Consider the following 25,694-nt stretch of genomic DNA (forward strand, 5'->3'; position numbering starts at 1 on the left):
TCTTGCCTTTATAAATTTCCTTTCAATAACTACAAGAATGCTTGGGAAAGAGGCCTATTTCAAAACAACACTTTAAAAAGTATTTCTCTGTATTCAATTCTGTTAACTATTAGTTTTACCTTACTATATACAGTATTTAGATATCTTACATTTAAAATGCATCATTCAGTCCTATAAACTATCTGTGCTTGGCTCATCTACTGTTACTTGAAGGTAATACAGAATCTTAAAAATCTTAGTATAAATACTGGAAAAAGTTTCAAAGAAAAATTTAAATAGTACTAGCTAGCAGAGTGAATTTGGGAAAGAGTTTTACACACAGGTCATTACTTATTATGTCTCTGTTGTCATCTATTATTCTTCCTGGGTGGTAACATTCTTGATCCTCAGTTGAACATATATTTCACAATACATGTTTCAGTTCCCTTGCAACCAAGAATTTTCAGAGAACAATGTTGTAGTTAGTAGGAGGTAGACAGGTGTGGGAAATAAAATTGCTATGAAATATCCGGAGAGAGCACTCTGCTCTCCCTGCCTGCCCCGCTCTTTTCTCTTTCCTTTTAGTGTGGTGGGGTTGTGATGATGGCTGGAAGGAGAACAGCCACCTCTGCGGCACTGATGGAGTGTTCTAGAGGTGATCCCAGGGGCACACACACGGGGATCGGAAAAACATTTTCAGGAGTGGTTCTCTCCTATCACGTGGGTTCCAGGTATAGAACTCATGTTGTCAGTTTTTGGTGTAAGTGCCCTTATCTGCCCAGCCATTTTGCTGGCCTTGGACTATTTCTTAAACTTACTTTGGAGCCAGGCAGTGGTGGCGCATACCTTTAATCCCAGCACTCGGAGGCTGAGGCAGGCTGATTTCTGAGTTCGAGGACAGCCTCGGCTACAGAATGAGGTTTTAAAAAATTTTTAATTTTTGAAACGTAGCCTTGGCTGTCCTGGAACTCATATAGATCAGGCTAGCCTCAAACTCACAGAGATCCACCCTCAAGTGCTGAGTTTAAAGGTATGTGCTCCCTCACCCAGCCTTCAATTTTTGTAGCAGCAGTTATCACACAAGATACTGTGACTATTTAATCAATTATATTGCCTGACATTTCAGGAGTACTCACTGAGTTACAGTTTTGATGCGGGGACTCACTCAGTGAAGAAACAAGAAGTGGCTGATTATGTATGTCAGGCCTTAGTTTACTCATGACGCCAAGGTTTAGGTTAAGAGACTTCTCCAAGGTTATAAACTAATCATTGCTAGGTAAGAATTCAAACTGAGATTCGTGGAATTCCAAAGCCATGCTTCTCAGATAGGAGTAAAGTCAAGGCCTGCAAGCCTTTTCTATTAGTTTTCGCTATGCACTTTCAACTTTCCAGCCTCAATTCCTCTTCCGACAAACTCCTTGAAAACCAAAAATGTTTTTGGGAGTGGGAGCTAGGTAGAGCAATGTAGAATAAGGGGGACCTTGGGAAATGGACTGATTTGCAGCTCAGGGTCCGAACAGAAGGAACACAAGAGAAAGGGATTTGGGTTGACCACACCTAAAATTGCCTTTTGAGGATTTGCATGAGAAGCAATCTTGACACAGTGATTCTAAAATATTGTGGTACTACATATAGAAAACTGTGATTTTCCTAATTTCCTGCTTCATAGGTTAGCACTTAAACTGGGAGGTTTTAAAAGGATTTGGCTAGTTAGGAATGCACACTACACCACACCTGTAAAGAAATCTTACTTGGGAAGGAAATTCAATAAAAATGCCAAAATTATAATTGGACTGACTTTCTTTGTTTTTGCCAACAGGTAAGAAAGTAACATTACCAGTTTCTAGGGACATTTTAACATTTTCTTTTTTTCGGGAGGGGCAGCAGTCTTGCAACTGTTTCTCTTTCCGAAGGCTATTTTATTCAATAAAAACCAACCCCATCCCAGTAGAGAGTTAGAAAGCATTCATTGAGAGCGTGCTCCCGCACCCCGCACGCACGCACGCACGCCCGGTGGTGGCTGAGCGGACAGGCGCTGCTGGACCGCTTCTGTAGCCTCCAGGCTAACAACGCCCGAGCCCAACGCTCACGGTACCGCGCATGCGTCTAAAGTACAGCTGCGCCTCCGGGTCTCTGCCCCCCTCCCCTCTCCGATGACGTGCACGGCGGGGGCGGAGCCCGAGGCCGTGGCGGGAGTGGGGGAGGAACTGCGAGGTGTGCGTGGACGTCAGACTGGATAGCGGAAGGTCAGGACGGCCCGGAGCGGAAGTGGGGCTGAGGCGCCTGTCCGCCATTGTGGGCCCGAGGATCGGAGGACGAGCGGGGACGAGCAGTGTGCAGGCGGCGAGCTCGGGCCCCTTCCGCGACTCCCGAGCGTGAGCCCTCTCCCTGGAGCCTGCGAGAGCGGCGGCGGCGGAGGCCGGAGCAGAGCTTCGCGAGGGCGGTAGTCGACTGCTGTGAGTGCTCTCGGCGAGGCCCAGGCAGCGGCGGCGGCGGCGGCGGTTCCTCTCGGGTTACGGTGAAGAATGTCAGCCACTAGCGTGGATCAGGTGAGGGAGCAGGGCCCCGGCTCGGCGAAGGCCGGAGCTGCAGAGCTCCACCCTCGCGTGCGGCGCGGCTCCTCTAGCCGCCGCTAGCTCCGTAACGGCGCCGCGGGTCCCGGTTGTCGGGGCTGCTGCCCAGGCCGGCCTGAGCGCGGGCGGCTGAGTCTGCGGCCGGCGCCCGTGACCACAGGCCCGGAGGTCCCGGCGGCCGCCGCGGGGCCCGGAGCTGGCGGGTGCCGGAGGCGAGGCGGAGAGGCGGCGGGAGGCGGCCGGGCGGAGAGGTTGCGGAGGATCTGGTGGGGTTCACACCTACGCGGATTGTTCTGAAGAACTTGTTTGCAGTGGCTCTGTTTAACGCACTTTTCTTCCCCCTCCCCCTCTTTACCACCTCTGTCGTCTTGCTTCAGAGACCTAAAGGGCAAGGAAATAAAGGTGAGTTTGTTTGTTTGTTTTCCCCTTAGGTGTTCCCTTGATGTGATTTTTTTTTAAAAAAAACTGTAAGCGGTTTCTTTCTTGTTTTTGCACTTCTTTCTAAATATAAAGGATAGAAAAACATCCAACGCAGCTAACAGACAACATTTACTTAGCTCCTGGGTTTGTAGAAACCGAAGTACTAAGAAGAAACAGCTGTCTTGGTTGTATTTCAATGAACGTAATGTTATTTCTTCAGTTTACCATTTATGTTTGTTACATAACTTAGGTCATACTTTTTTCTACATTTGTGTATAGTTGGATAAGTTTTTAAAGTGAACAGCATTCTGTTTGAAATTTCGGGATTACATTTAAACTTGGCAAATCACATGGCGTTCTATGCCACATTGGGTGAAAATCATGCCCCAATCACTGAATAGAATCAGTGAAGTTGCTTGCAAGGAGACAACACCACTATAGAACTCCTAACAAGTATGTAATCTTACAGCAGCGCTCTGATTGGAAGGCGTGTCTCGATCTGGTTTCTTACAAAAGCCCGAGAAGGAAATTATTTGTGCAGTTATTGCTAGTGTTATATGATTTGCTATTTAAAAACTACCACTAAAAGTAAGGCAGTTAAAACACAAATGTAGTTTGTATTTATGCGTGTGGAACAAAGTAGTCAGCTGATTGAAACATGGCTTAACATGTGATATTAGTGTAGAACAATAACTCCTTTCTTGGGGTGGTGCCAATTAAAGAACATTACAATGAGCTATATATTTGTAACGTTTTGTAGTGCCGGAAGTGACACTAAATACAATTACACTTCCTGCTTTTTTTTTTCTTCCCCGTTCCCCAGTAACTAAGTACTACTTAAAAAATAAGATCTGTAATAGCCCTTTAGGTGAAGATTTATTGTTTCTATTGATGCTTTCAATGGTTTTCCTGGGATTTTATGTGCCAAGGCTGGTTAATTAGAAATAATAGTGCTCTGTCCAGAATAACTTTCTTCATGCCACACTACATTTTATATAAGAGTTTATATATGCCAGATACATTGTAGTGTGTTAGTTAACAAACTATTTTAATTAATGTTTTATTTCAGCATATGAACATCTAGGAATTTTTAATTCATAGAATTCCAGTTTATTTTAGTTACAATTGTAAACTTCAGAATTAGAGGTTAGTTTAAAATTAGTTATTAAACATTTGTAAGTTTAAAAGGACTTTTTTCCTTTTCCTTTTTTGACTAATCTGACCATACTGAAATTTCTGGTCATTATTGCCTAGTATAAACTATTTTATTCTAGAGCCATGGCACTTTGCAAGGCTATTTGAAGTGCTGTGTTTTATGTTACCTGTTTTAAGGTAAGTGATTTCTGTGAAGGTCTTTTGGATAAAACAAAATAGATCATGCAGATGGGTATTATAAGCTAGTTCTGTATTACCACAGTTTTGGTTACTTGAGAACAACCACTTCATTTTGGTGTCGCCTAGTGACCGCTCTGCTGATAGACTTATCACCAAATAGACAGAAGCTGCCTAGCCACAGACTTCATCACCCTCTGATTACATTTTTTATGTGAGAATTTTTAATTGTTAGTATCACTTCTGATTTAATATTTAGATACACATACATATTGTGTTTTTGAAAGTTCTTTAATCCCGCAGATTTTCTTTGACTCTTTTTTATAACTTTAATTTTATCCTAAGATGAAGATTAGACTGGGATTTCTTATAGTCCTGGGTTCCTATACCACATATAGCTACTGATTAACTAAGTCTGCTTAGTACATTATACATTTTTGTTACAGTTTCCCTTCTGTAAACAAAACATAACTATAAGTCTCCTGTTATTATGAGGATTATTAATTATAATAGCTTTTTGCTCTAGTTGATATTTTTTGAATCATTTCTCATCCTTTTGTGAAGAGAAGAAGAAAAGCTACTGGCACGAAAGGATTGGTATACTTAAAGTCCTTTAAGTTGATTTAAAAGGATAGAAACCATAACCCTACAAATACATTATGAGCCAAGTCACAGCTACTACCAAGTGGCTGCTAGGAGATTTTGTGTATTTTAAAAAACTGCTAACTTAATTTTAAGGTAGTGAAAATATCTTATAGTGAGTCTGTATACTGATATCAGGCAGAAAATATAGGATATTTTTGTTTGTTTGTTTTACAATTGTGAAGATATGACTAGTAATATTGAATTTAGAGCTTAAGAACTTTATGTTCCTAAGAAGTTGATATCAGTTAGAATTTTGAAGCTAGTTGACTTAATATGACTTCTGAGATGCTGCGTTTCTTCTCAGAATTACTAGTAGACATTGTTAACCTAACACCCTGCTTTAGTGTCTGTTTTTCTGCAAAGTATTTTAAAGCATATTCCCAAGGCTTATTTCAATAAAGGAATGAAAAGGAGTTCTGTCAGTCTATTTGTGAACACAAAAATGCTTCTGAAGTATAATTCTTGAGTTTTGGTTTACTTATTTAGTTCTTTTTTTTTTTTTCTTTAACCAAAGATTTTTCTTATGTGAAATGTCAGAACTGCTTATTATTCTTGGCAAGATAGTATGAAAGGATATTAGTTAAAATTAATAAATAAGGATAGGTAAAATAGATAAGGATAATTATTTGTTGATCGATAATTTTCTTTATTAACAAGAACTTTTGCTGTGTCTTCATTTGTATGTCGGATGTTCTCTTGGGCCTTTCTCTGTCCTTTCTTTTGTCTTCTAAGTTGATACAAGTGAGCAACACAGATCACAGCTGTCTTTTTCTTCCTTTGTCCTTCTGTAGGAAGGACACACACCTTTTATACAACTAGAGTTTAAAAGAGTTAGGTGGAAGTTGTTTGTTTGAATGTTTCAGAAAGGTAGTATACTTGGCAAAATGTTGTATCTGCTCTCTGTCCTCCCAAGAAATGATTTCAAAGCACCATACTATCATTGTTTTGGCTTCATATTATTATTAATCCTCACAACATTCCTGTAAGGAGATAGAGGGTATATGGTATTGTCGCTGTTTTTGTAGGTGGGAAAACATGATGCACACATCTGTTGACTTTCCTAACTTGATGTAGTCAGGACCAGAGCAGAGACCCACCTGGCTTCTAAGGCCCATGTTCTATCTTGATTTGACTTTGCTTCATAGGGCAACAGAGGAAACAGGCGAAGAATCATGTAAGTCATCTGTTCTCTTTTCACCTGAAGAACTTTTACACAGTATAGATGTGGGTTAGATTTCATTACTGGTCACTGACTTTCAGTCTCTGAGACACTAGCTTGTCATTAAACAATGTTCAACAACTAAATTCTTATAAAACAGTTGTTTTTAAGAAAAGCATGCTTCTGAAATTAAAGGGCTAGTTAATATCTGATTATGAGCCTTTGAATGGATAGTTTTTTGAATATATTGGCAATATAGGCTAGATAACCAAGAACTAATTGACACAAGTGATAGAAATGATGGGCTGTTTTAAATACTAGCTGGTATGCATACTAGTTTAGCAGTTCAATAGTAGGAAACATTTTCTCTCCAAGAAGTAAAAGACTGTGCGTGTATCACCAGTGTTGATGAAAGAATAGTCAAACCAATAGAAGAGAAGGTCCCTTAGAATTGCTGGGATTGCAGTGGTTACCTTAGCGCTCAGGTGCACTGGACATATCCTCTGATACCCCATCTTCCTTTTTATTTTGTTTGTAGTAACTATTACAAATTTTAACTCTGGGGCACATTTGGCTCAAGCCTAGCTCTGATGAAGTCTGAAATACAATTAAATCTTGTAAGTGGAGTCAGAATCTGTTTATTTCCGGGTCACCTTTGATTGTTATGCTCTCATAGATGTCAGCTTTGAAGGCTTCGTGCTCAGAGTAGATTTACTGTTGAGCCATCCCTGTTATTTACTGGATGACAAAGAACCAAGAGATTTTACAGTTCTTTGCTTACAAGCCACTGCTTACTAACGTTATTACACTTTAGGTGAGGTACACTTAGGGCAAAATGAAGAGTTGATGTTCTGATAAACTTAACGCCACATTAGTTGGCAGTACTTTGTGAAATTGTACTTTTAAACAGTAAGTAGTTCTAAGATTGACATTCTTCAGAAATTGCCTTTTTTTCATTTCATGTTCAATAATGTTTTCATATTGATCTATCAAATATTATTTCACTAACCTTTGTTTTTCTAGTTTAGAATGATTTTTAGTTTTATTTGGGATATTGTAATATTTAGTATTGTAACAATTATTGAACATGTCCATTTAATACTAAGATGAGATGAAATAGGCACTGAATAACGTAAATAATCATCAGTAGATTAGTGAGTTCAGATCACTGCTGAAACTGCCTGCCTCCTTGGTAGTAGACCTGAAATTCAAATACAGGAGGGGTTTTATATGCTGCTCTTAGGCACCACAGAGACAATGTCCATGTATATTTTATTTTAGTTTTTTTTTTTTTGAATCTCAATATTATATATTTTAAAGTGTTTATGAAATTTTGAATTAGTGTGAGATTCTGATTTATCTTGTAATTTGTTTTCTCATGTGTTTTATGAGTGATCATCATCATCATCTATGGCGTCTTAATTGTAGTTTTACTTTCATGTGAAAGTCTTATTTATTGATGTTTGAATTTGAACTCAAAACTTCAGTGCATGCTAAATACACACTTCAGTCTTTGAGAATCAAGGTGTGTGCACACACATGTATTAGAGAGTCAGAAGTGTTAAAGATTTTAACTATGAGTGCTTATATAGTATGCACAGGGACCTGGATTTGTACTCCCAGGACTGCCAGAAAAACAAACCAGAACAACGTAAGGCCTTTTTTATGTTACTTTTTCAATGACAGCATCTTGCTCCATGGCCCAGTCTACTAGTTAAGTGTTTGTGTTGTCCATACCGGTTTTGACATTGAGGTCCTCTTGCATCTGCCTCTAGAATGCTGTGATAAAATCAGTGGGGCTTCATACCCAGCCCTTTGTATATTTTCATACTGGAACTTTAAGTCACAAATAGTTACTTGAAGGTTGGGCCTGGTGTTGTATTTCCATTGCTTTACAAGATTAAGTTGGAGGATTGAAAATTCAAGGTTAGCCTGGGTTACAGAAGAAATAAATTCTTACAGTTACCAGATTAATAGACTTTTACAAAGTTAGGTCACATACTCTAATGTATTGTCTATAGCATTACTTAGTTACTTTAAATTCAAACAAGTTTAGGGACCCCTTTCCAATATTTTTATGTTACTTTGCTTACTACAATGTTAAAATTGGGATATTTAAGAGATTAATGAGTGGGAATGTATACATAGTGTATACATAGAGTGTTGAGCTTATATAGATCACAGGATTTCTCAGTTTCCTGTGGCACACATTACTTTTTTTTCTATAGGTTATCCTTAAGATTGCTCTTAAGCCAAAACATAAAGGAACTCAGGATTATTTCTTCCTGAGTTGGTCTGAAATTTTTTCAAATGTGAGATTGTTCTATGACTTCATGAGGATAATTACAACACTTCTAATACAAATGTGTTCTTTTAGTTTCAGTACAAAATGGTTCGATTCATCAAAAAGATGCTGTAAATGATGATGATTTTGAGCCATACTTAAGTAGCCAGACAAATCAGGTAAGTTGTCTGTAGAATCAGATTTTAGGAAATTAAACTTCTTTTAGTTTGTACTGATTTTTTTTTCCAAGTAGACATGTAGTTGAGTAGGAGGATTATATATTGTGAGTCAATTCATTTAGGGTACCTACATACGGTGAGGAACACCTGCAGGTTTATGACTTTGGAGACTACTTTAAAGATGGTAGGTAACTGAATGGGTTCTAAAATATTGAAGATTAACATTATTTTTATATATTACACTTAGAATTGTTGAACATAAAAGGTTAACTTTTTACTATTGCAGCCATGTATTTCTAACTAAAGCAAATTAGACTTAGTCAGCTGGAAACTTTCATGGGATAATGACTAGTTTGTCTCTTACAATTTTTAGTTAACTGTATTTTCTTATTTTAAGGCATTCAGATTTGAATTCCATTGACAGTTACTGCAATTTAAAGTAGCTAAGTATTAGTGAATAGAATTAAGGACTTTATAAATACTTCCCTGTTATGGACATAGATTGTAGTACATATCTCAGTTCTGGGATTTGAACCTATGTTATTCTATAAGCTAAGTCATGTGCCACAATTGAACTATTTGCCTAGTGTCTTGTAACTTTTGTTTATAAAGGTAATAGGTGTTAAACAGTAAAATATTATTTAATACTTAGGTATAATTTTTGCTGTCATGTTTTTATCTCCGTGTCTCTACTAGAATAAAATTTTGAAAATATAATTTCAACCCTCAGTACTTTATTAGAATATTTTGGAATGAAGTTTCTACTGTTGTTTCTGTCACTTGTAAAAAGATGTATGAAACATATACTGTGAAGCGTTGGAGTTTTAAAAGCATGAGAGGAAAAGGCAGTCATTGTTTCTCTAGAATGAACAATGTAATTAGAAAACTTGAACAGATAGTTTTCTGTTTTGAAGAGTATAGATTTGGTTTGTATCTTAGAGAAGTGATGGCTTTGCTTGCTCTCATCTACCTCTTGGTCATTTTTTATCAACTTTCCTTTGTGTGCTGGCTTAGATTCCTAGCAGAAATTGTAGAGGAATAAATAAACAAGGAAGAATGGAAACAAATGGTAGAATTTGTGAATGCTGGACAGAAAGGGTATTATACTACTGAGAAAAGATGTCAGTAGTTGTCTTTCTACAGTATCAAAAATGATGATCTCTAACAAAGCATGTATTTTAAGAGCAACAACAATGTAGATGTTGAAAATTAGGTTTGTTTTATAGAAAAAAGTGGAAAATTGTCTGAAATCTTAGAGGTAAGTTATATAAGATTTTAAGTAATTCAGAATTTCTTCCTGAACTATAAAACTGAAGTAATTCAAGAGTATCAGTTTAGTGGAAATTAAGTTTATTGCTGGGATATGTCAAATAATCATGATTGACAAACTTTAAAGTTGTGCAAGAATTCACATATTTAATAATTAATTCCTTGCATGCTGTTCTAAAGTATTCAATTAGAATTCAACTGGATAAATTATGAGGTTCTTTTTAAGATTTATGTGTATGTGTGTTAGTATATGCTATGTGTGTATGTGATTTGGGAACTAAAAATTGTGAGTTGCCTAACTTGGGGATCTGGGAACAGAATTTGGTTTTTCTACAAGAGTAGGAAGGCTCTTAACTGCTGAACTAGCTCTCCAGCTCTATATATGAACTTTTAGAATTCACCTCTTCACGAAATTTCAAAAAGTATAAATGATGAAGATGAGTCATTTTGTGGAAAAGGTGTTTAATACTTTTCACTGATTTACATTGTTTTATATACTTGGATCTAATTCATATCAGTTAATCCTAGGATTGTGTTAAAATATATTGTTGGCCTTACTTCTCTGGCAACATACTTTTCCCATTTTTACAGTGTTTTATTTTTAAAGGAGGAGGGAAAGAGATCATTGATTCCTGTAGATCTTCCAAATTAGCTGGTGATTGAGTCCAGGTGTTACGACTAAGTTGCCTTTTTGTTAAATATGCCATGTAACTTGCAAATACATTTAAAGAGGAAATTGGAATACTAATGTTACCTCTGGTCAATATTGGTCAGAGTTGGTGTTCCGTTTCTAGATTCTTGGCCATTTATTCACATATTCACAGAATTGAAATTAAAACCCACACAGATTTGCAAAAGTCGCAAGATAATTTTATTTAAGCCAAAGCAATAGAAACGTTCAGCATATACTGCAAGGGTGCAGCTAGCCACACGAGTGGAACTATTCAAGGTCTCAGTATGCTGTCTGGGTTTTGTCTTTATGAGCTTTGCAGGAAGAAAGGAAGGGCTGATTGCTACAGGTGTAGTTTACATGGTTCTCTTTGATAGATTAGCTCATATAGTCATTTTTTTCCATTGTGTGTATTTCTCCCCATAATGCATCTTTTACTCATCTATGTCTTTACCTATATCTACATTTATATCTATCTATGAATGTATGTAGGAACAAAGTGATAAATAACCAAAAAGGATACAGTTTTGTTGCACTGTTGATGTAACCCATAACAGTCTGGCTAGATCTGCCCTCCAGTCCAAAGACTAGATTGTATTGAGTCTACTTTTGAACAGAAGTTTTTCAAAGTGTGATTGTTGTTAGAAGAGTAAAAATTTATCCCCTTGTCCAGAGAGGTTATCTTCATGTAGGCCTATGTGACCTAACCTCAGGTTGCTAGTGCATTGATCAGAGAGGAATATATGCTTAGTATGCATGTATGCATGCTTGTATGATAAGCAAAAGTACATTCTTAGAGGAGGGGTGTGCACATATCACAAACCAAGTAGAACCCCAGATTACTAAAGCAGTCCCTATGCTTTACCTGAGGAGGCTTTGGAAAATAATTATATTTGAGTTTATTTTGTTTTGGCATCACATGCCCTGTAGTTTAACGATGGCTGGCTATTAATGTCATTTTTTCCATTGGCATTATGTTGCTATTCCAGAGTCCTAAAATCCAAATTTGATTGTGTAGTTCTCAATACTAATAAAAGAATTACCTGCTAGATGTGGTGGTGTGATCTTAGCACTTAGGAAGAGGCAAGAGGCCAGAATAAGACATGGTTGAGATAGTAAGAAGATTGTATCTCTCAGAAATCAAAACAAAAAATAAAGCACACAGAAAACACTACCATAGTTCCAGAGAAGTGGATAAATTTGTCATATGAGAGCATTTAGTAGAATGGTTCACATACTTTATCTCATCTTTAGTCAGCATTGCTCATCCTTGGGAAATAAGACTTAATCATTAATTTCTGAGAATATAAATGTTTTCTCAGTTTCTTTAGAAAAAAAAATCATCTTAATATTTGTATTTGTACCATACATTTTTTTTTTCTTTATGTCAAGCCTCAGACACAACACCCCATGAAGTTAAACTCTTTCCTGATTGATGTGTTTTATCTTCTTCTTCTTCTTCTTTTTTTTTTTTTTGACACAGGGTTTCTCTGTATAGCCCTGGCTATCCTGGAACTCATTTTGTAGACCAGGCTGGCCTCGAACTCAGAAATCCGCCTGCCTCTGCCTCCCAAGTGCTGGGATTAAAGGCGTGCGCCACCACGTCCAGCTTTGTCTTCATTTTTATACACAAATATAATACCAATTAAGTTGGAGGGTCAGTTCTTGCCGCAGTATTGTGGAATGCTCCAGTACAGGGCATGAATTCTTTTATCTTTCTATTCCCTGTTATGGGCATTCCTGGGAAGGATGAAGGATTGGAATTTCAACATGAAGTAGATGTTAAGTGAATGAATATGTTAGGATACTTGGTAGAATTATGTAACAAAGAATTACAGTTGATGAAACATACAGGTTTTTAATTAAGCAATTTTCATGACATCTTTTTATGCTTGTATTTTGACAGTCTCATTGTATAGCCCTGGCTGGTTTCAAACTTAAGACTGCTGCCTTAGCCTCCCAGGTGCTGGAATTACTGCCTTGATTGTGTTTTTGTAATAAATCTCAGTTTTTGAGATGAACAATAGAAGAAAGTAAATGTAATCATTAAAAATACACTGGGAAGTCACTTACCCGTTGATGTAGGAAACAGGACAATTTTCTGATTGTGTGTTTGTGTGAGATTGGGTGTGGTGGTGTATGTAGCCCATATTAACCTCATCGGTTTCCAGGTGATCTATTAGGTTAATAGATGCATACTACCAACCTGAGCTTGGAAGTCTGCAGTTTTTGAAGTACCTCAGGTTTGTTTGCTTACTTGTTTTCTGAAACATAGTCTTACCATGTAGTTCAGACTATTCTGGAACTTACTATGTAGATCAAGCTGGCTTTGAAGTCATAGATAAAACTCCTGCCTTTCTTTCTGGAGTGCTGGGATTCAAGGAGTGCACCCTACACCCAGCTGCACTTAACTTTCTTTTTTTTTTGTTTTTTGTTTTTCGAGACAGGGTTTCTCTGTAGCCTTGGCTGTCCTGGAATTCACTTTGTAGACCAGGCTGGCCTCGAACTCAGAAACCCTCCTGCCTCTGCTTCCCAGGTGCTGGGATTAAAGGCGTGCGCCACCACTGCCCTGCTTGTACCTCAGGTTCTTAATAGAAGTAGATTTCATTTTACTTGTTGTAAAGATGAGTAATAACACTTTTCATCAATCTTTTAAAAATACCTAATATTTAATACTTAATTTTACATATTTGAACAAATATGAATAGAAAGAAATGGTATAACTGAAAACTCAAATTAAAATTGAGCTATGTTAATATGCCTTGAGAACAGTAAACATTAGCCTTTTTTAATTTTTCAAGTTTTTTTATAGTTAATAAAAAATTAAACTGTTATTAATAGCATTAAAGAATCATGACTATAAATTATTGTATAATTGCAAAGAAGCACTTTTAGTAATTTCCTAAAAAGAATGTTTATCCTGGGAGAGAACCCTCTGAAGTGTTGAATAGCTTTAACATTCCTTACAGGCTTGAAGTATAGTTCGGTTTTCTTAAAGTGTGCATAGCATGCATAAGGCTTTGGATATCATTCTGCCTTCATCGCCCTCCCAAGTTTTTACACTATGAAGAGCAAAAGTCATCCTTATTTTATAAACAAAAAGAAATTCAATGGCCTGTCAGGATAGTGGATATTGAAAATGGCAATGTAAGAAATTGAGTCCTTACCTTCTTTATAGTAGATCTGGACTAGCTTTGAGATTATCCTATCTGGTAGTTTACATTTGAAAAAGAGGTACGTTAAGTTCTGGTAATAAATACAGCTGTAAATATGATACCACATTTCCTATTTGAAATTATATAAAATATTAAATATAAAGAAAAAAATGTTATAATGAGCATATGCATTACTTAGAGTTTGCTATTGCTATTTCATTTGTCTTATTTATTTCTTAATGTTTTTCTTTTTAACAAATACCTTTATTATAGGATATGATTTAATCATTTTCAGACCTGTCAACTCCTCTTAGATTCAACTCTACCTACTATCTTATGTCTTGTTTAAAAAACTTCTTTTAATTCATTTTAAAATCTTACAGAGTTTTCATATTCTCCATAAGTAGATCAGTTTTTCCTAAGTGGGTCAGCATTTACAGTTATAAATATTTACGGTCTTAAATATTTTAATTTTCTTTTAGAAATAAAATTTATATGTAATATGCAAAATCCAAGTGTACTCATGCAACCAAAGCCAGTGTTCAAATAGACCATCTTTCATGTTAATATTTGTTCTTGAGTTTAATTTTTTATTGACCTCCAGGGTCATTTTTAGAATTTCTTCTATGAATTAATTGTTCAGGTTATGATTTATAAATATACAACATGGGGTGCTTTTATACATATATCAAGGTGTTATACTATCAACCTACATAGTTTTAACACTATTGTGAACAGTTGAAACAGTTATTGTGAACAGTTGAAAATGGGTACATTTTGGAATGAACTAGATATTAAGTATATCACTTTGGCTCCTTTATGCATGTCATAATATTTGTCTTCATTGTTCTCCTGATTTTCCCCTTCTTTCCCTGGGAAGTTCCTTTCTGTTCTGCTTTGCTATTTACATACATCCCTTTACCTCTTCTATTTCCTACTTCTGTTAACTAATCTTTCTGTTCTCATTGTCTTTTATTTTGAGACAAGGTCAGTCTGCCTTCCTCCTCTTCCCCAGCCCCCAATTTATTGTAAGCATGCCTCTGGTGTGTGTGTGTGTGTGTGTGTGTGTGTGTGTGTGTGTGTGTGTGACAGAGAGAGAGAAAGAGAGAGAGAGAGAGAAACATCATAGTAGTAGTAGTAAATATCTTTTATTTTTTGAATTACTTATGTATGTAAGTACACTGCAGCTGTCTTCAGACACACCAGAAGAGGGCATCAGATCCTGTTACACGTGGTTGTTAGGAATTTAGCACTAGAAGAGCAGTCAGTTAAACACTGAGCCATCTCTGGAGCTCAATAATAAGTTCTTTAAAAAACTGGAAATTAGTTCCAGATAGTATGTGGGGTGTTATAGGCAAGTTTATATTGGCTTTTTTTTTTTTTTTTGTGGGGCTGGGGCTTTACTACCATGGCTTCTGGTGGTCTAGTAAGTGCTCTGTCATTGAACAAATGTCCCCAGGTTTTTATATACAATCTTGGTAATGGTGGTGGCTCTCAACAGAATAGGCTCATGAATATGATTTGGGGAAAAAAGCAAAACCAAACGTGAGCTAAGAAGTTTCTTACTAGGAACTTAATTATCTGTCTATGTAAGGGAAAAGTCAGCCATAATGGTACTGATCCCTGTTAGAAATTCTGACTGAGGGCTGCTGAGATGGCTCAGTGGGTAAGAGCACCGGACTGCTCTTCCAAAGGTCCGGAGTTCAAATACCAGCAACCACATGGTGGCTCACAACCATCTGTAACAAGATCTGACACCCTCTTCTGGAGTGTCTGAAGACAGCTACAGTGTACTTACATATAGTAAATAGATCTTAAAAAATAAATAAATAAAATAAATAAATAAATTCTGACTAACTAGATAGGTTTTTGCCTACCTTTCATGCTTTTACAGCTGTGTTCTGGGTTTCAGAAATCAAACATAGAACAAAGAATGAGACATCTGTCATCAGAGTTATTTATTTTTTCATCAGTAGAGACTGGTTTTTAATTTTAGACAATCAGAATTATTTTAAAGAAATTGCCTTTTTATTAGTTTCCCTCTCTTTAAAAAAAATTCTGTTTTTTTGTCAAAGTAAAGCATAACAAGATAAAAAGAAAATCATCATTGAAGTTGGACAAGGCAGACCAATAAAAGGAAAAGAGCTCCAAGAGAAGTCTGAAGAGTCAGAGACCCACTCATTTATACATTCAGAAGTCCCATAAAAATATTAAACTTAGTTATAATATGTACACCAGGATGTGGTGCAGACATGTGTGGGGCCCTGTGCTTGCTGTTTCAGTCCTTTTGAATTCCTAGGAGCCTGGTTCATTTGATTTGGAAGGCTTTAGTCTCCTGCTGTGTTTCATCTCTCCCCCGCCCCCCTCTGGCTCTCACTCCTGCCTCCTTTCATACAGTTCCTTGCCTGAGGTCTGAGGGCAGAGAGTTGATTGAGACAGTCAAGAGCTATATTTTCCAAGGCCTCTGCTCCTCCCTCCCTCCCTCCCTCCCTCCCTCCACCCACCCCCCTCTCCCTTCCTCCCTCCCTCCCTCCCTCCCTCCCTCCCTCCACCCAACCCCCTCTCCCTTCCTCTCTCCCTCCCTCCCTCTCTCTTTTTCTCTCTCTCCTCCCCCCCCCCCCCCCCCCAGTGTCTGGCTGTGGGTCCCTGTATTTATTCCCATCTGCTTCAGGAGGAAGCTTCCCTGATGATGATGGTTGAGTGAGGCACTGATCTATGAGTTTAGTAGACTATTAATAGTTATTTTCTTGTTACTTTATTGTTGTTTAGACCAGTAGTACTTGGTTTTATCCTAGGTCTCTAAGCTATCTAGTTTTTGGTTCGTGGTCACACAAGCAGTGCTGGATATGGGTTCCATCTTAGGGAGTAATCAGATACTGGTTGGTTACTCCTATAAGCTTTGTGTCATTATTGCCCTAGCATGTTTTTCAGGCAGGATCGAGTGTAGATTAAAAGTTTTGTGGCTGAGTTGGTGTTTGTGGGTTTTTTGTTTGTTTGTTTTTGTTTTTTGGTTTTTTTTTGCTTTGTTTTGTTTTTGGTAACTAGTAGAAAATTGTCATGTACCAAGACACTAGAACATTCCGGAGATTCTATGTAGGCACTAGCTCAACTTTGAGTTGTGTTGGTGTTGTCTTCATCAATGGGGCCTTTGTGGAAAACAGCCTATTGTCTTGGCAACAGCCTGGGTTGTTTGTGGATTTTAGTGGGACCCCTTTGGCCAGCAACTCAATTGGATATAACATGGTCCTAGAATTGGAAGCTTTGTGTGACAGAAATGGCCAGCTGGGACTCTCTCCCATGTTATTTAGAAACTTCATTAAGATCAACTTCATATATTTTAGGAGGTTTCCACTGTACTAATTTTCCCTATTACTCAGTTCTAGCTCACATTCTCCACTCACATTCTTCCCCTTAACCCTATAATCCCCTCCCCCTACCCAAATGATCTTCTCATTCCACCTGCTCCCTCCTCCCGCCGCCACATCCATGTGGGGCTTTGGGTGTGGGGGAAGAGGTGGGCAAGGAGAGAGCCTGTGTCTGGCCAGAGTTCCTGTGCTCTGGGCAGGTGGACGTGGGGAGGACTGCTAGGTGCTTTCCACTCGGCCCTGGGTGGGCATCTGGCTGTATGAAGCCACTGACCTCACTCGGTGGAGGTTGGGGGGGTAGGGGGTGGACAAGGGGTAGCCCCTGTATCAGGTTCTCAGTCTCCGGCATCCCACACTGGATATGGCAGAGGAGCTGAACAGAATAGTGGAAGAGAGGGCAGGGGGAAAAGGTTCCCATGCAGGTGAGAGTGCTTGGTCCCTGGCTGGAGCACAGGAAGGCCTTCTGACAGGAGGAGATTAGGCACAGCTTGTTAGGAGAAAGCATCTCCCATCGTCCAAGCACAGCGGGCCTTGATGAACAGAGACAGTCTATGGTTTTAGAGCTTTATTGTAGAAAGGCAGGGAGAAAGAAAGTAAAAGAGAGAGAGACCAGTTCGAGGCCAGCCTGGTCTACAGAGTGAGTTCCAAGAAAGCCAGGACTATACAGAGAAACCCTGTCTTGAAAAAAGCAAACAAACAAAAAAACCAACCAACCAACAACAACAAAAAAACTAAAGAGAGAGAGACCGGCCATGGCCAAGAAAAGAGAAGGGAGAAAAGGAGAGAGAAGAAAGGCTAGGGTAAGAGGGAAAGGAAGGAAAGTAAAAGCTTAAGAGAGTGAGAGGGAGAGTGAGGTGGGGCCAAGCAGCCCCTCTTATAGTGGGCTTATCTTCTTGTTGCTAGGTAACTGGGAGGAGTCTAGCCTGAAGGTCAAAAGCTTGGAACATTGTATATATGACTAGTAGCCATGTGCTTCTCCTGTGGGGGTGGCAACTTCAACAGGAGCCAGGGGTCCAGGAGACATGAGGGAACTCCTTCTGTCCCATGTAGGTGAAAATTAATCACCACCGGGTCCTACCAGGGTTCACACCTCGACTGGAGACCAGCCTGTCTGTGTGTAGCCCATTGCCCCACACATCCATAAAATCCATTTCTCCCTCTAGGGAAATCTGTGTGTTGTCCTTTTATTATACCTAACCTCTGGGTCTTTGTATACTTTCTGCCTTAACTTATCTAGGTCTATGGATTGTATACTTACTTAATGACTAATATTTATATAGAAGTCAGTATGCACTGTATTTATCTTTCTGTGTCTGGGTTATTTCACTCGGAATGATTTTCTTTCTAGTTCCATGTATTTGCCTGCATATTTCATGATGTCATTTTTTTTTTTTAATGGCTGAGTAGTAATACTTCATTGTGTAAATGTACCACATTTTCTTTATCCATTCTTCTGTTGAGGGATATCTCTTTTGTTTCCAGTTTCTGAATATTATGAATAAAACTGCATTAAACATTTAACAAGTGTCCTTGTGGTAGGATCTCTTGGGTATTTGGCCAAGAGTGGTATAGGTTGGCTCTTGATGAAGATTAATTCCCAACTTTCTGAGGAACTGCCATAATTATTTTTTAGTGACTGTACAAGTTTGCACTTCCACCAGCAATGGAGGAGTGCTCTCCTTACTCACAGCCTCTCCATCATGTCATGTTGTTATTGGTCTTAGCCATTCTGAGGGATGTAAGATGGATTCTCAAAGTGGTTTTGATTTGCATTTCCCTGATGGCTAAGAATGTTGAACATTTAAGTGTTTCTTCGGCATTTATGGTTTCTCTTGAGAATTCTCTGTTCAGATCTGTTTTTCATTTTTAAATTTGGAATATTTAGGTTTTTGTATCTTTTTGAATTTTTTACATATTTTGGATATTCTCTATAAGATGTGGGGTTGGTAAAAATGTTCTCATTCTATAGGCTGGTACTTTGTTTTCTCAGTTTTATAACCTCATTTATTAATTGTTGATCTTTGTGCCTGTGCTAATGGGATTTTGTTAAAAAGAATCTTTTTCTATGCCAGTGAGTTCAAGGCTATTCCCATGTTCATTTTTTTTCTCATATTTTGTCTGTCTGGCTTTATGTTGAGGTCTTTGCTATTTGTACCACAGCTCTGTGCAGATAATAAATATAGATCTATTTGCATTCTTCTATATGCAGGCTTCCAGTTTGACCAGCATAATTTTTTGAAGATACTGTCTTTTTTCCAGTGTGTTTTTTTGCTGGCTTACTTATCAAAAATCAGGTGTCCATAGGTGTGTGGATTTGTGTTGGGGACTTCAGTTAGATCAACCCATGATTGATGCCATGCTGTTTTTATTGCTATTTTTATTGTTTTAAAGCAATACAATTTGAAATCAGAAATGGCGAGACATCCAATACTTCTTTGATTGTTCAGGATTGTTTTTAGCTATCCTGGGTTTGTTATTTTTCCATATGAAGCTGAAAATTGTCCAGTCAAGATCTGAAGAATTTCGTTAGCACTGCATTCAATGTGTAGATTGCTTTGGTAAACTATGTGTTAATCCTACCAATCTATAAGCATAGGAGATTTTTCCCTTTTTTGATATGTTTCTTAATTTCTTTCTTCAGAGGCTTGAAATTTTTGTCACATAGGTCTTTCACCTGCTTGACTAGAGTTACCTTAAGGTATTTTATATTATTTGAGGTTATTGTGAAATACGTTATTTCACTGATTTTCAGTTGCTTTTCATTTGTATACTGGTAGGCTACTGACTTTTTTGAGTGAATCTTTTAGCCAACTACTTTTTTGAAAAGGTTTATCAGCTATAGAAATTTTCTTGTGGCATTTTTTGTGTCAAATATCTATAACATCAAATGATCTCCAAACAGTAAATGATTGCTGTTTCTCTGACTGCTATAAGGTCTTTTTCTTGGGCTTCTGCTATGTGGGACTATTCAGGGTCTGCTATGGTAGGGTTGCTGGGCTCTAGTGGAAACATTTTTCTGTATGTTACTGACTGTTTTTACACTTGGTGTCTAGACATTTGTGATTAGAATGATTATAGGTCTAAGGGCTGATAGTTGGTTTTATCTTTGTTGAGTGGGTATTTTGTTTCTTGGTTTCTGTTTTCTCTGGATTTTAGAAGAGTGTGATGTTATGTGTTGCCTAGATAGGACATTTTCTCTGGATCTATATCCTGGCCTGTTCAGCCGGTGTATTGCCAGGGAATGTTTTCTGCTGTTGGAGGCCAAGATAATAAGATGAATTTAGAAGATTAGATCTTTTGTGATCACTTGGCAGTGGAGTAAGAGAGGAAAGGGAGGGAGACTGCGGCCGGCTTCATACGGAGCTGAAGATGAGACTGAGGGGATTGAGTCAGGAGGCGCAGAAAGAAAGGGGTGAAGATAGGCATTCAGCCTGCCTGCTCCCCCAGCAGCAGAGGCCTTGGATTAACGAGAGGTGCTTACTCGGTTTGCTGGCTGGGATAAAGAAGAGTTCGGGGAGGGAGGTCAGAAGGGGAGGATACAGCAGGGGCTTTGTTGCAGAGCTGGGTCTGAGACCAGGAATTGGTTCTGGAGCATCATAGTCAGAAGCAAAAGTTGCCTCAGACATTTGCAAGGGGAAATAATCCTATTTTTATTTTCAGGGAAATTTTCAAAGTATTCTTTTATATTAACTTAGAGCAAATTTTTTTTTTAATAGAACTTTGCTATTTCGACTTTGGGCAAAATTGAAATGTATAGTTATTTGATAGGCAAACAGAAGTTTTATTTTTTAAGTGAAAAATACTCTGATTTAGAAAGTTAAAAGCATTATTACCTCAGGACTTGGGGTGTGGGAGGCAGGAAATAATAGTATCAAGACCAGTCTGAGAACATGACGAGTTAGAAGTCAGTTTGGCAAGATCTTGTCTCACCAAAAGAACAACAAAAGTTGTAACTGTGTAATATAAAATGTAGTAAGTAGTGGATAGCATAAAAGGATTCCCTTAGTATCCTTAAGGCAAGATACAGAATTTTCTTTCACAATTTCTCTCTTTCACTCTTGCGTGCGCATACACGCGTGTGTGCTCATGCACACACACACAACATACACATACATGTACTCACATGTGTGCACATATACACATAGTACTTTGGTAAAATTTCCTTCTGTTATATTCTTATTCCCTTACCCTCTAACCCAGTCTCCTTCTCCCCTTTCGTCGTTTTGTGTATGTGAAGCCTACTACAGTTAGAGTTGATTGCGTGAGCTTGGGTAGAACACTACTCTATCCCAGCTGTCATTATTTCCCTGTAACTCTATTGAGAATAATGGATTATGAGTAGTCTCTTCTTATCCATAGTATGCTTTGAACCCAATCTTGTGTGCATTTTGTTTACATAGCCACTGTTCCTGAGAGTTCTTAGATATAATAGCTGTACAATGTCCAGAAGATAGATGTTTTCACATGATCACGATATCCTATGTAGTGCTAAGCACCCAAGTCACTTCTTAACACTTGGATCATGGACCAGCTATGATTTCCTGTATATTAATTACCCCCTGCTACAAGCAAGCTTCTCTGACCAGTGCTGAAAGCATTGTTAGTTTATGAATATAATTATTTTGACTCCCTATCCATTTAGAAAAGGAACAGTAGTAGGTTACTTTTTAGGGCCTATGACCTCCCGTTCCCAAGCATGATCTTTTGACCAGGCTTACAGTATTACATTTGTATTCCACACATCTAAAATCTGTCTGTATTTATTGGTTACCTCTCAGAACAATTATGCCAGCATTGCACGCTTGAGTACATCTTGCCTGACATATTGGTATTGTTTGCAAGCTGGGTCCACACTTGATGCTTTTTTTCCCATAAGATCCACTGTCTTTTGACACTGTGAAAGCTAGCCAGCAGAAAGGTAGAGAGGAAAGTTTTAATTTATTTCCCCTTGATTTCTTTGTGTATTACAACCAAAAATGTATCTTTAGTAGTGGGGTCTTAGCATCTGCTTCCAGTGGGCAACCAAAGAGTTCTAGCCATAGCTTTTATTGTTTTGCGTGCCTTTGGGGTCTCTCTGAGTGGAAGTGGGATTTTTTTTTTCATTTTAAATCTATGACTTCTGGGAGCAATAATAAGATAAATAATATATTTTATTTCTTTTCAGAAATATAGGAGAGCAAAACAGTTGTTTCATTGTGTAAGCATAATCTTGATTTTTTTCTCCCCTCTGAGTATAGCAATTGTACATTTCCTATCTTAAAGTACAAAATTTAAGTGGCTGAATTGATTCCATCATAAAAACTGCAATTTAATTCCTCTATTGTCAAACATTCCAGATTTGTTTAAATTTCGTATGTAATTATAATTTTGTGCCTAGAAAGCACACTTGGTAGAAATTTTAGTATTTTAAAATTGGGACAGAAACACAATCTTCATTTTATTTCTATACTTTCTGCCTAAAAATGCTGTAATTTATAATATTTTAAAGTTTCTCAGCCATAGTCTGACATGGTGTCAATGTTTATAATCCTAGCATTTAGGCAGAAGTGGGGATTGTGAGATTGAGGCCAGTCTCCTGTAGAGGGAATTTGAGTCCAGCTGGGCAGCAAGACTTAACTATAGGGTGATGGTACTCATTGGTAAATATTTCTGCTTATAACATTAATTTGAAATTTTAATGTTATGTAGAACAGGCATAAGTCTTTTTCATTCACTTAACACTGCTTTCAGTCTTTTAGTTAACCTTTTTTCTTCTCCCTTTAACAGAACATTTCACTACTGATTATGGTCTTCTGTTTTGCAGAATAACAGCTATCCACCAATGTCAGATCCATATATGCCTAGTTACTATGCTCCGTCCATTGGATTTCCATATTCTCTTGGGGAAGCAGCATGGTCCACGGCTGGAGATCAGCCTATGCCATATCTGACAACCTATGGACAAATGAGTAATGGAGAACATCATTATATACCAGATGGTGTTTTTAGTCAACCAGGGGCATTAGGAAATACCCCTCCATTTCTTGGTCAACATGGATTTAACTTTTTTCCTGGTAATGCTGATTTCTCTACATGGGGAACAAGTGGATCTCAGGGACAATCAACACAAAATTCTGCTTATAGTAGCAGTTACGGCTATCCACCTAGTTCTCTTGGGAGAGCTATTACTGATGGACAGGCCGGATTTGGCAATGATACTTTGAGTAAGGTGCCTGGCATTAGTAGTATTGAGCAAGGCATGACTGGACTGAAAATTGGTGGTGACCTGACAGCTGCGGTGACGAAAACTGTAGGTACAGCCTTGAGCAGCAGTGGTATGACTAGCATTGCAACCAATAATGTGCCCCCTGTTAGCAGTGCAGCACCTAAACCAACTTCTTGGGCTGCTATTGCCAGAAAGCCTGCAAAACCTCAGCCGAAACTTAAACCCAAGGGCAATGTGGGAATTGGGGGTTCTGCTGTGCCACCACCTCCTATAAAACACAACATGAATATTGGAACTTGGGATGAAAAGGGGTCAGTGGTAAAGGCTCCACCAACCCAACCAGTTCTGCCTCCTCAAACTATAATCCAGCAGCCTCAGCCATTAATTCAACCACCACCATTGGTGCAAAGCCAACTGCCTCAACAGCAGCCTCAGCCACCACAACCACAGCAGCAACAAGGACCTCAGCCACAGGCCCAGCCTCACCAAGTGCAGTCTCAACAGCCACAGTTGCAGAATCGTTGGGTAGCTCCTCGGAATAGGGGAACCGGCTTCAACCAGAACAATGGAACAGGCAGTGAAAACTTTGGTTTAGGTGTTGTGCCTGTTAGTGCTTCACCTTCTAGTGTAGAGGTGCATCCAGTGCTGGAAAAACTAAAGGCCATAAACAATTATAATCCCAAAGACTTTGATTGGAACCTGAAGAATGGACGTGTGTTTATAATTAAGAGCTATTCTGAGGATGATATACATCGTTCCATCAAGTACTCTATCTGGTGTAGTACTGAGCATGGTAATAAGCGTTTGGATGCAGCTTATCGTTCCCTGAATGGGAAAGGCCCACTCTATTTACTCTTCAGTGTGAATGGCAGTGGACATTTTTGTGGAGTGGCTGAAATGAAGTCTGTTGTAGACTATAATGCTTATGCTGGTGTCTGGTCTCAGGATAAGTGGAAGGGCAAATTTGAAGTTAAATGGATCTTTGTCAAAGATGTTCCCAATAACCAATTACGACATATTCGCTTAGAAAATAATGACAACAAACCAGTAACCAATTCAAGGGACACTCAAGAAGTACCCCTAGAAAAAGCAAAGCAAGTGCTTAAAATAATCGCTACTTTCAAGCATACCACCTCAATCTTTGATGACTTTGCACATTATGAAAAGCGTCAAGAGGAGGAGGAAGCCATGCGAAGGGTAAGAAAGAATCCAGTAATTTTTGTGTGAGAATCCTTCCTTATAGGTGGAGTGTGTGGAATGGTATTCCTTTAAACGTTTTGCAGTCTATGAATTTTATTCTGAAAGGAATCAACAGTTTAAGAAACAACTCCAATCCCCTCCCTTTAGCTTTTCGATCTTAACTGTTAGCTTCATGAAAAAAAAAAGTTTGAAGCACTATTTTCAAATGTTTGCTATTGCTTTGTTCTGTTAGAAAGGTGGTCTGAGTGTGTGTGTGTGTTTTACAAAACTATAGTATATAATTTATAGGACCATAGCAGGTGTAACAAAATAGAGCTAGAATTTGACATTTGGAAGGGACATTAGATTTGGTAGGGCATGGCTTTTTTAGAATTAGATCTGTAGCATTGGTTGTCTCACATTAAAGACATGGAGAAACTTCCTGAATTCACATATGTTTGTATACGATTGGAGTTTGGTCTCTAGATAAGGCTGACTTGAGTTGCTCTCTTCTGAACTGCAACTTCAATTTGGAGATCTGATATAAAGAGAATGGGGAGAGTAGGAAATGAATAGTTTTTCATACTCAGTAAACACGTTTCTTTTGAAAACAGGCAAGAGTAAATAACATATACTATGGAAATATTTGTGGGAAAATTAATCTTAAGGTACATACTTCTGTCTTTATGAAAAATGACAGTGATTCATTTCTTTTAACTCAAATATTGTATGACTTCTTATATATGTGCAGCAGAAGAAATTGCTTCAGTTAACATTTGAGTACTGTGGTGAATTCTGTTGAGCTAAAGTAATTAGTTTCCAAACCTTAGGGCTCAGAAGAGCTGGATTATTTTAGAAACATAGCTCTTTATGTATTTAGTAATGGACTTTAGCTACATTTCTAACAGGCACCCTAGGTAGTCCTGGTGCTAGTTTTTTGCTATGCTGGACTGTCAGAAACTGCATTGGAGTGATGCAGACTGCCATTTGCACCTCAGTGGACTGCTGAAATGAATTACTAAATATAATTAAGAGTTTTCTCGTTAAATCTGGGAAGTGAGGAAAATAGGTTGAGAAGTTGCCAGTGAGTCTTTTTAGCTTAGCAGTGAAATAGATTGTAATTGTTACATCAGGAGAATGGTTTGACATGTGGATAGTGTGATGTGGGGAAAGATGTGTTTGGGGGATATGTTTATTTTAAGATTTTTGAGAAAAATACAGGTAGGAACTTACTTAATTTAGATGGTTGAGAGGCATGGAGTTAGATTTGGGGTTTTTGT

At 38.2% G+C, this 25,694-nt stretch overlaps 1 protein-coding gene across 6 annotated transcripts in view; it reads left to right on the forward strand.

The window, feature by feature from the left end:
• The first annotated feature begins 2,155 nt into the window (after positions 1-2,155).
• Positions 2,156-25,694, forward strand: part of Ythdf3 (YTH N6-methyladenosine RNA binding protein 3) — a 33,890-nt gene continuing 10,351 nt past the window's right edge. The window contains exons 1-6 of one of the 6 annotated variants that reach the window (XM_006535442.4): positions 2,156-2,528; positions 2,930-2,954; positions 5,975-6,123; positions 8,486-8,571; positions 22,195-22,227; positions 22,834-24,432. In XM_006535442.4, the coding sequence (XP_006535505.1) occupies positions 6,063-6,123; positions 8,486-8,571; positions 22,195-22,227; positions 22,834-24,432 (1,779 nt within the window). In that variant the 5' untranslated portion in view covers positions 2,156-2,528; positions 2,930-2,954; positions 5,975-6,062. The remainder of the gene's footprint in view (positions 2,529-2,929; positions 2,955-5,974; positions 6,124-8,485; positions 8,572-22,194; positions 22,228-22,833; positions 24,433-25,694) is intronic. The other 5 variants (NM_001358041.1, NM_172677.4, NM_001145919.2 and 2 more) reach the window with 5 other exon arrangements.

This window comes from Mus musculus, chromosome 3 (assembly GCF_000001635.26).
Source record: "Mus musculus strain C57BL/6J chromosome 3, GRCm38.p6 C57BL/6J".
NCBI lineage: Eukaryota > Metazoa > Chordata > Mammalia > Rodentia > Muridae > Mus > Mus musculus.